This window comes from Haliotis asinina, chromosome 2 (assembly GCF_037392515.1).
Source record: "Haliotis asinina isolate JCU_RB_2024 chromosome 2, JCU_Hal_asi_v2, whole genome shotgun sequence".
Lineage (NCBI taxonomy): Eukaryota > Metazoa > Mollusca > Gastropoda > Lepetellida > Haliotidae > Haliotis > Haliotis asinina.
In genome coordinates this window covers 7541231-7553578 of record NC_090281.1, presented here as the reverse complement: position 1 = coordinate 7553578, position 12348 = coordinate 7541231, and the positions used below count along the sequence as shown (strand labels likewise).

General features: G+C 39.0%; 1 protein-coding gene across 1 annotated transcript; it reads right to left on the bottom strand.

The window, feature by feature from the left end:
• Positions 1–603: 603 nt before the first annotated feature.
• Positions 604–5658, bottom strand: LOC137274787 (carbohydrate sulfotransferase 8-like). Its single transcript, XM_067808120.1, has 4 exons — positions 5595–5658; positions 4673–4771; positions 3095–3267; positions 604–1671 (listed from the first exon to the last, which is right to left on the bottom strand). The coding sequence occupies exons 1-4, from the start codon at positions 5656–5658 to the stop codon at positions 604–606; spliced, it is 1404 nt and encodes a 467-aa protein (XP_067664221.1).
• Positions 5659–12348: the final 6690 nt, after the last annotated feature.

The window sequence follows — 12348 nt, the reverse complement described above, 5'->3', positions numbered from 1 at the left end:
ATTCTGTGACAATGCTAAGAATGTTTTCCAGTTTTGAATAAACCTTATTCTTATCTTATATATAGTATAATGTGAAAGAAATACAGCATATGAAAAATTGAAATTTGCCCATTCACATTTAGAGGCAGTATAGACAAGTACTTTTCAAGAGATATTTGTTGATCAAACATACATCATCGTTTCATGTATGTAAGTCATAATGTTGTCATGTAATTCTATTCATACGCTGCCTTCATAATGAGCCAAAATGAACGCCAGTGGTGATTCTGCTCTGAATTTAGATAGATATTTGCCTGTTTCTAGTTCTGCGACCATATGTACGCGTCTTTATGTAGTCAGAAACTACGTAACGTTTCCACATATAGAGTCATATTTGTGTTGTACATAAAGAAACTACAGCATTCATTTGGTAAGGATGCATTCAATTGCTAATCACTGTTCACTCTCTTTGAAAGAGATGTTGAAGCTCCCTTTCACTTTGACATGCCGTTAGCTAGAAACACTCTACACAAACCCTGAATCTGAATTTTCTCTTTTCTTCTGTTGAAGCTTTGTTATGTCGTTTGTTGGCCAACATGTATTGATACAGTTATCTCAAGTTTGTCAGTGGTTCTTCTCGGGAAATATATGTGCTGGATAGGGCTCATAGTCATACAGATCGAAGTCATGTTCATATTTGTTGCGGATGTACTCCCGAAGTTCAAGTGGAATTTGTTTATATGCATTCACCAGAACAGCATGTCTTTGTTCCTTCACATTAGTTGCTTTGCTATCGCGATAATGTTGAAGGATCAGTCTGAGGACTTCATCCCTAGCTTGTGGAACAGTTAATCCAGCCAATACCTCCTGAACTTTCTGCTCTGGAAAGATGTCATCCAGTGAGATGTACCCGTTGAACTGAAAGGCTTGCCACAATCGCTTGGCGAGGTTTGTCGTTGTGAGACATTTCTTATTAATGCCTCTTCTTGATTGCAGTTCAAAGTGATAGGCAATCAACATCTGCATTTCATCTTCTGCGTGGCTCGTTTGACTCTTGTTAGATAACAAATATCCAAGACCAACTTTATTTAGAATGTATTTTGTATCCCTTGAAAATGTTTCCATTTTTCCAATGTATTGGGGAAACAATGTGCAAGGGTTGCACACAGTGTGGAGTGGGACCCAGTGCGCATCGCTTCTTATTTTGGTTGCATAGATTAGAAAGTCTTCAAAAGTTATATTTAAGGGACATTCCACATTACCAAGTCTCCGGTGTTTGTAAATACTGAGTCCATGATCCTTCCAGGAATCTGGTAATATTATTTTGTCAACAAAGGCTGACCACAGTCGGGAATAGGGATCACGCGCGAACGCCACACGTGTTAAGCTTGGTAACATAGCCTTCAATAGTGGGTCTTTGAATCTATGGACAAATCGGTTTGGTTTTGAACCGTGATGGACATAATACCTGTCAATTTCGTATGGGTTTTGAACAGTCTTTCCTGTTTCGTGTAGCAGATAACTCATGATTCTTTTCCAAAATGTACACCCAACTTTTGGTGTGTGGCAGACAGCGAGACGACTTGGCTTGTATACGAATAGCTCCAGATTTGAACCAGAATTTGATGAGGCACAGGCACCCATGTAATGCTTTTGTCTCCTGATGAAGTCATCCTCTGTAGGGTCTGCTGTCTGAAAAAAAGTATTCATACTGGAATTGTCAGAATGAAAACAGTCGTTAAGCTGACCTTAGTGTACAACTATGAGTTACGTTTGTCTTCAATGAAGGCATCGAATACAGTACTACAGACTGGAATACATATATTAATAATACAGTCTGATGATACAGGTATGGGACAAGGTACGACTGTAAAGCAAATGTGGACTAAAGGACTGCTCAATAACGGATCAAGGATGAAACACAAGGCAGCACCAGAACACAAGTATGACTTACAACAGTGTTGATAAGGAAGAACGGCAACATTTCGCACTGCAATACAGGCGTAGCTGGAATGTAGTCGTGCTAGTGTACATGTACTGAAGAAGGCGGTGGTAGACTGCAGGTTTAGATACAGATTGTGGTAAAAGTATGGATAAGGATAGTGTTAGAATAAAAGGTATTGGTGAAGGTAGTGTTAGAATGCAGTTATGGATGCGGATAGTGCTAGTATACAGGTGTGCCTAAGGCTAATGCTAGGATACAGGTGTAGAATAAAAGTTATTGGTAGAATACAGGTGTTGATAAGCAGGCTGAGGATTAGTTGAAAAGAACATTGCAGTAACATTGCAAGAAATATATGATTTATTGTCCACAGGCATATCTTGTATCACATACGTACGTAACTCCTTTTACAGTGTTTTCTTTTTTTATGATGAACGATAGGGGAAAAAAGTATTGAATGTTGATATGTGGTTTGGTGGATTTCTTGTATTGATGATCTGCTTCACAACAACTAATGCTATGAAATTAAGTTTTTGTATGACCATCTGAACCTCAGCTGAATATCCGAAAACTAAGGATAGGTCCCATGGATGGGCTTCTGTCTTCTGTATTGGAATCAGATATTCTGGGACATTGTGCTTTATTAAGCTGAGTGCAACTCGCTGCTCACAGTAATTTTGTTATCAAGAGGATAACTGCAAGTTGGGGACGTAATGAGCGGAAGTTGTACGGTTGAAAGGAAGCCATGCGGTCTGCGTCATGAAGCGGTAGTTTCAAAGGTTTGTTTTGCAGCCCAAAACACCAGTATTCTGTATTCACCAGGAAAGTTTCACCTAATGCTTGAGTTTCAACGCATTTACATGTATATCTAATGAATGTTTCATGAAGTCGCAACTTACTTTCATCTCTGTTCATTAAACATTTGAGACTTCAAGTTGATATTCCACGGCTACAAAGAAGTTTAGCGACACAACCATATCAGAAATATACTGTTTCTTATCCCAAATTTTAATATGGACCTCAAGAACATTATGTCAATACCTCATACAGCTATCTTAGAGTCACATTTGAATGTCTAAGTTTTGTGGGAGACAACTTTTACCACAAATAACGTTTTATACAATTCAAGAATCAAGACTTTAGAATCGTGTATTTTAAGTATAATGCCATTACCTGATTTTGTTGCTGGTGTTGCTGTTGTTGTTGTTGTTGCTGCTGCTGTTGCGTTGGCGGTGACGCCATCCTTACTGAATTACCCGAGGCCTGCGTGTGCTCCTTTCCAACAACTGCTGTTCCTGTGTGATTGGGTCCGGTATGATTCTGTCCTGCATCCCCAAGCAATGAAACTGAAAAATGAAATGACAATCACCAAAAGTTATAATGATTTAGAGTTTAACAGACACAGAAACGCGATCTCATCGAAACCCTCATATAGACACACTGCCGGGTAAACAGACACTCACTACATACACACAGTAACCACTGCTAAGGGATTGTGTTTTCAGTAATTTGTATAATCATTGAATAGCTGACGAAGTTCATTGCTTTGAGCTTGAGTTGTGGATCACATTTCGTATCATATATGTTTAATCACAATAATATGTTTAGGAAATATAAACATGTATTGTCATAATTAAAACCTTACTGACGCAGTTGTATTTATGTAACAGTGTAAAATTATATGACAATCTAGCCCAATCGTCCCGTTGTGCCAGTCTCAGCGTACTTATGAATATGCGCATTTGTTTACAAACAAGAGAAAAGTTGGGTCATGTGATATGCAAATGAGCCTGCGGCAGTGATGTTATACTATGTAATCTCTGCGCCGGAGTGTGATTCTGACTGAATACTGATACAGCCACGCTGAGCTCGAATGCTCCCGACTTGTGTCAATATATATATATAAAGGCTGATTGTTGTGTTGACGGACACACACGGACTTACACCCGGACTTTTCATCTGGAGTTCTGTCTGTGCCTATCACCGTCTGTCTGTTAGCATTGATTGTCTGCCTTCGTCTACATTACCATCATTTGTCTGCCTGACTACTGACGTTGTAAACAAGTTTTATTTAGTATATCAGATCTCAATGTCATACCAAGACTCTGGTGAGTGAATGTTTTATATTTATGACACATTACCTTAGACTTGTAACTCAACTGTGATTCATTGTAACTTTCTTAGTGTATTATTGAATATTTTAGACTTGTCTGTGTTATAATTATTTTGCCGGTTTAAAGGGTATTTCTTAAACCTTTTGTCAGAGCAAAACATTAATTGTAACAACACACACATACAGCACACGCACATGGAGCGAACGCTCTAAAAATGAAACCATTACACTACACTACAATGATGCGCATATGCCTGTTCACTCACACACCATGATGGTTTGCGTTGGTTGCACTTGTTTCATAAAGTACACCCCCCACCCCCCGTAGAATATATAGCTGCACACACACACATATATATATACACACACAAAACACACAGACAAAACAAATACAAAACGAAGCAAACACCGACACAACACCCACCAAAGGAAAAAAAACAGAAAAAACGGAGTTATACACTAACTCTGACCCCAAGATGCATTTCTGTACAGCAAGTACAGTGTGCGTCATGTCATAGGAGGCACATCGAACAGTGGGACATACGGTTCAGTTATCATGTATTTCATTTACAATTTACACTGACAAGTGTCCAGGAAAGGTCGTTCAATATACCCGAGTTAAATTCTTGGATACGTACCTACGTTTCTGGACACCTCGTGTGAAGTCAGGATTTCCATCATCACTATGGCGGCACAGACAGTAAAAACTATTTTAAGGCAGAATGTGTACTTCATACCTGAAGTAAAGAGCAGCACATCAATGAGGGAGATCACACAAGCTCATGTACACATAGAGACGTTAACTGCATTTTATCCACTTATTCCGGGGTTTCTTCAGTCCTGGGAGGTCATTGTGTCTCGTGAATGAACAGATCTATTATTTATTGACATGAATTCAATATTGCTCACAGCAAGCAAGGAAATATTTGGAACTACATTGTCAGAAGGAGTCTTAGCTTCCAACAGCTGTGTGATTCTGACACATATTCGGGAATGTATGACACGATCGGAAATTGGTAGGTCACGTTCTCCACTATTCCAGATGCAATAGGAAAAACCCGTTCATACAACGTGCAAACGACACAAAATGCGTTTTTGTTCTTGGAGATAATTGTCTGGTAACTACTTTACTGCCTCTGAACCTGAACATCTGTGTCAGAATTGATGTTCATCAAGCCCTGCTTGTCACGAGAGGCGACTGACGGAATCTGATGGTCTGGACCCCTGACTTGGCCATGTCATCAAATCCCAGCGTAGAAAAAAACACATGATGTTGATCACTGGATTGTTTGGTCCATGCTTGATTATTTGCAGATCGCCGCCATGTAACTGGAATGTTGCTAAGTGTGGCGTAAAACTAGACTCATTCAATCACTGATTCTTATACGTATTGACTAAGTAAATGTTATTGCTGCTTAGATAATGAAACTGGAATATTCCACGAATACCGTGTTTAGACCAGACATGTGGCACTTGAAAGAAAGAACGACAAACAGGTTATGATGTTCACCGTGGGCAAAGATTGCAGTATTTAGCATTGCACGCAACAACTCCATTTACCTGCTTTGATATTGATAGGTAATATTACTCCTCCATTATTCAACATGACCTTTGTTATGGACATATCGACGGGCCGATACTTGTAGAGAATTACAGAATGAGAGAGTAAGTATGGTTTTACGCCGTTTTAGCAATATTTCAGCAATATCGCCAGAACTGAGCTAAACAAAGAGTATTAGTTGTTGTACGTTTACAGACAAAACACATACCATTCAGAAAAATGTTGGGGATATTTGATTTACAAGATTTATTAAGAACAAATGATGAAGCCAAGGAGTGAAGAGATGATGGAGAGACATTAAGGGAAAATGTGACAATCTATTCCATTTCTTTGGAAATGTTTTGTCTACATGGAGATATGCTAGTATTAGGGTTTTTTCCATATGCATTGGCATTGACTAATGGTATGCTTGTACATGATATAAGTACATGGTTAAGTGACTTCTAAAATATTAACGAAAGTAAACATGAATTTAAAAATGAAAAGATCACTGGTCAAAAATACGTTTGCAGCATCGATAAATAGAAATGTACTACCCATCAAACGTTTAACCAAACTTAATGCGATCACCATATGTGCCTCCACTGAGGTGAGAAAACCATCTGCAAACGTTATGCATATGAACTGCACGAGGATCATGCAACAAATTGCTAAAACCATGTGCAAATGTCGTGCATGTGAACAGGTGCGGGTTTTTTTTGGTGTAAAACGTCGGTATGGATTTGCCAATTTTTCACTAATTTCCATCATTTAATGAATTCAAGACAATGATCTTTTCAACGTTACGAATGCATCAGTTGATATGTAAACAATACTCGTCTGTGAAACAGAATGAAATATTTTGTAAAATCTAGTTTAGAACGTTGACTACGGTAAGCGGCTACATTTATACTGGTAAGTGTAAACTCTTGACGGGTTGTATAAGCATGTTTAGTGAACAGAAAGGTGGAGCCTAAATATCTTTCGGAAACTGTCAGCTGCCTTCACTACAAAGAATATCTCCAAATTGGCCTTGGTCGCCAAAAGTTAATGTTTAAGTATATAGCTTTAAGAATAGGTCAAACCTTGTATCATTTTGTCTGTATCCTATGCAGTCACTCCGTCTTTCCTATGCACACTCCGCTGTTATTATCCAGCTGTCTGATACAGGCTGCTGCTAATCAAGTTGCTGAGAAACCCGGGAGCTTAGATGCATCTCTTGGTCGATCCTGACAGCAGCTGGCACAGAATATACAGGCATATGTTTCATTGGTTCGGGGACACAGGGGTTTCCATAGACGTACCTTTACAATCATTTAATATAAAGTAAACAGGCTGACTTCTGATTCCTTTCACATCTCTATTTGGGAATGTGTGGGTTTGGTACTTGTACATACGGTCGGGTTGGGCTGACTCTATCTGCACTTTACAGAATAACTCACCATCTGTGGAAAATCACCAGAACCCTCTTTATTGCACGTATTGATTTGAGTCTGTATACAACAACAATATATTTTAACGGCCAAAAGAAACCATACCAAGAAATCACTGAAAGTGGACTTTTAATGACGTTTAAATATGGAGCTTTGATCGGTGGAGCAAAGGACTGGTCGGCTCGGACACTGTATAATGTGTCTGAGTGGGGTATTCATGCTTAACTGTGGCATGGTAAGTGAGGTAGTACTAGCACTATTAAGTCTGGGCTGGTAAAACCAAATAATAATGATAATAGTCCATCGTCCAATAATAGGCACATCGAAAGGTCACCGGCGCTAAATACATTAAGCCACACATACACACGCATGCACGAAATATTCTCAAATACGACGTTAAACTTCATTTCACCTCATTCATCTCAACAAAGGACGATCCACCGGAAGAACTAGATGAATGCAGTGAATATTTCACCCTATGGAAACATTGACCACTAACCCTCGGCAGTAAGCCGGTGTGTTATGCTATGTTCTTCGCAATGTAATTCAGGTGTGTTCTGTTATTAAACATCACAGGGGGTACCATGAACCTGAATAATAACCACTATTTAGGCATATAAGAGCAATAACATATGATTAATTAAAAAATTGAAGTGGGAGATACGACTCGTAACATTAAAGTGAGTTGGGTTGTACGCCGCTATTAGCAATATTCCAGTAAATATCACAGTGGGGACACCAGAAATGGTCTTCACAGATTGTAGCCACTCTATTAAACCAATCTAAATGAACATACTATATCTCATTCCCATTGCTTTAATCGCGTATAAAGTGTTCGATATCGGTGATACCAAATACACATAGCAGGTGCTTGGTAACGTGAGAAATGTTAATTAAACCGGTCTGTATTGGTAATGTCAACTCAAAACTAGAACAGATTTCAATGACATGGTGACAAATAAATTGTTCTTCTAATCATAAAAGAAAACGAATTGCAAATACCAGGAGATTAACAAATATATAAAAGACAAAGTCACAATTCAGTGATAAGACAAAGAGGTCTGGCCTTCTAAACCATGGGTAATATATGACGAGCCGCTGGACCCATTACATATTTGATTGTCAATTACCACATGCAGGATAATGGGGAGAGTCTAGCGGGTGGTGGCATGCTAGTCATTAAGCTCATAGCGGCTGTTCTGAAGAATTAAAACAACACAATGAGCACAATGCATACTGACAAGCTACAGGCGAAACGTTATCCGCAAATGAGTCAGATTGTCAGCATATGTATATATCACACATAAGAGTTTGCATATATGTGGAGATGAATTCTGATGCAGTGATCGGAAAATCTAGTATTATAAACTATTATTTCATAGAGAGAAACATATTCTAGTACTGCATCATGTAAAATGCATGTTTTACATGCTAACATATTGAGGAAAATTACCGTCTAGTTGACAGTGATTGTTGTGATATAACACAAATAACCCAGGTTCCTACACTGGGGGTCAGTAAAATGTTTATTAGACTATACTTCCGTTTTATATCCAAGATGGTAACTACCAGCAGTCTATTAGTCTGAGTTGGCCCCAATTATGACCCAAACAGAAATATCAGAGATGTATTTTCAACGGGCTGTTATTTTAGTCAGCTGACTCGAGATTACAAAACATTGGTCTGATAGCAAATTGATTGTTGGGACTGTCATTGATTCTGTAATCCGCAACTGAGAGAGTCCGGGATTATAAAGCAAGTTTCAAAGAATTTTTAAAAAGGTTAAACATTGTCTATTTTTATTACATAATGTCATTCAAACATGAATGCACACCACATCTGCACCATCCATTTATGAAAAAAGTCCTACAAATTATACATAAGCACCACTTTAGCCCCGCCCACTCATATGCATATTTATATTTTTAGCGGTCTGCCAACTGTGGGTGTGACATCATACCTGAGAGTCCACTCAGCGTGTTTACATTTCAGTAGTGTATATGCCATTGAGTTGAAAGTTACACGAAGGGCATTATTTTGAGTAATGCGTTGTTGTGGTTATGTATTGGAATTTGACAACTGTTCTTCCAGTTTGGGTGATTATCCAATTATGTAAATAACACAGATGTACATTTCCTGAACAATTCTGTTTGACAAGAAAAAGGGCATAGATTACTGTCGTCGTACGGATTTTGTGAACACCTCCACGCACGGTCATCTGTGTTCGTTACATTGTTCGAATATGTGCTATTGAAGACGACATTGAGGGTGAAATATGTATACGAATAGGCAAACTTTTGTAAGGATGCTCTTTATTGGGCATTCCTTTCGACATTCTAAAGACAGAGCTAGGGAGAAATGTCAACTTGGGACAGAGACTGAGGGAGCTGCATTCTGGAAGCGATGTTGATTGCAGGTGAGGTTTAGATGTAGTTGTTTTGGAGCAACATAAACACTCTCGTGACTGGCTATATAAAGAAACGGCCGATGTAAAAGTAGATAATAATTTGCGTTCATGTCCTGTTTTCGATCACAGATATATACACCTGGAAATTAATCAAGCAACACCCCAATTTTTTCTATTGGAGCAACTTTGAAGTGTTCTGACAATCAAAATATGCCGGGTTGATATAGTTTGACACTTTTTTATTCAACAGACGATCTCTGACAAACAACTTAAAGGGAAAAAGTATCAAGACTTTGCTTTATTGCAACGAAATCCAAATTCTTAAAACTGTCTTAAATTCATGAAAAAATGGACACAATTTACTATTCATCCACAGACGTTGTTGTCAGGTGTATTAACACAAATGTCACATGGAAAGAAAGAACAGTCATCTGAGAGTCTGCACACCGACTTTCATCAATATCTAGTGTGTCCTCCCTGCGCACGCACCACCGATTCCAGACGCCTCCTCATTCCTTGGATGAGTCTCCGGATCTGATTCTGGGGGATCCTGTTCCACTCCTCATGCAGGGCAGCCGTCAATTCGTTGAGATTATGGACTGGTGGGTCTCTCTGCCTCACACGACGGCCAATAAAGTCCCACAAATGTTCAATGGGGTTGAGGTCAGGGCTCATGGCAGGCCATGGAATTCTGTCAATTGCATTTTGCCGCAAAAAATCATTTACAGCATGCGCCCTGTGAGGTCTAGCATTGTCGTCCATAAATATGGGTCTCATTGCCAGAGGATGGTTCTCAAAATGAGGTACCACAGCCCTGTCAAGAACCTCCTGTTGGTAACGAACACCGTTAAGGTTGCCACGGATGGTAATGATATCCAACTTGCAGTTCATGGAAATGCACCCCCATACCATAACGGAACCTCCCCCAAAGGCCACAGTCTCCTGGATGTTCCGTGGAGCCATTGCTGTGTTCCTCTGCCTCCAGACCCGAGTACGACCGTCCACCATGTGCAGCAAGAACCGGCTCTCATCTGAGAAATGGACCTTCCTCCAAGAGGCAATGTTCCAGTGCAAACGGTCATTACACCAGGCCAGTCGGGCTGCCTTATGGGCTGGAGACAGTCTGGGTCGCTTGATTGGCCTCCTTGCCCGGTATCCTGCAGCTTTCAGACGATTCCGAACAGTCCTGTTCGAGATGGGTCTCCCTGGAAGCCACTCCTGTCTCAACCGAGAGCTCGAGTCGAAGGACCTGCGCCGTACAAGTCTCAGTAAAGCTCTGTCCTCCCGGACTGTGGTCTTCCTGGGTCTTCCTGGTCTAGGCAGGTCTTTAACTTCATTAGTGGCCCGGTATTTTTTCAAAAGTTTTGAAATTATGGAATGATGTCGTCCGATTTGAGTCCCGATTTGTCTTAGAGACATACCAGCATTCCTCATGCCGATTATTTGCCAACGAGTGGCCTCTGATAATTTCCTACGTGCCATGACATTGAAATGAATGAAAAACCGAATGCAATCGACAACCTGCGCTTGTAAACACCCCAGGGAAAAAGTGCATTTTTCGAAAGTTGAGGTTAAAGCAATGCACGTGCGCTGTGCAAGCTTCACGCGCGTCATATCAACCCATGAAAAGCTCACGCTGTATGTCAATACATCAAAATTGAATAATCAATCATCAAAATTACTTCGTTAAACTTTGTTAAGTTTTTATGTGTCTTTGAATTTGGTGTTGCTTAATTAATTTCCATATGTATATTTTTCACAGCCACATTAACTGTTACTCAGTAGAGCCAAGTCATATATTTCCCTAGACAGGTGTGTTGTGTGTATACATACATACATACATACATACATACATACATACATACATACATACATACATACATACATACATACATACATACATACATACATACATACATACATACATACATACATACATACATACATACATACATACATACATACATACATACATACATACATACATACATACATACATACATACATACATACATAAAGAAATTGATGAGAATACCAAGGGAACAGTTGTAGATATATAAGAAGTAGTTTCCGGAATAATCACACAACACATGTTGTTTCATAACATCCTAAATACCTTAAACAAGCATTTTAAACACATTTTACCATGGACTCAAATTACTCTGAAATTCCATTTTTAGACACCATTGTAAAAGTATGTGGACATGACCTAGAAACAGATATATATTATAAACCTACAGATACTAAATAATATTTTTCATCTTGTCATCCTAGTCATAAAAAGAGAAGCATTCCATATACTTTAGCAAGACGTATCTGCATGGTTGTGTCACAAATACCGATATAGAATATACAACTTGAAGAATTAAAATGATATCTACAGTCCCGTGGGTACCCAGTTCTACTTGTGGAAGATGAGATAAAGAAAGCAATGAACATAGACAGAAAGACACTGTTGAAAGTTCTTGATAAACAAAAAAATAACGCTGTCAATCTGGCCTTTGTGTCAACACACAACCCCAGGAATCTGGAACTTTTTCATATCATAAGACAAAATGTTCCAATATTAAATGCTGATATTAAAATGAATCGAATTATGGCAAATGTAACTAAGATAAAAAGTAAACGCCAAAGCCGTAACTTAGAACACATATTGACACGTGCCAAATTCGACTCATGCATTAAACATACAGAATTCAATGTCTCAAAATGTGATCGGGGAAATTGTGGAAATTGTGAGTATATACTTGAAAGCTCATGTATTAAATTAAAAACAACAACAGGAAACAAATGTTTTATGTACGCTCTAACATGGACTGCTCCGCAAAAGATATTATTTATGTTATCATATGCCAAGGGTGTCATGAAAAATACATTGGACAAACGGAGTGCTTGAGGGACAGAATGCGCGTCCATAAACATCAGATTAGGGAC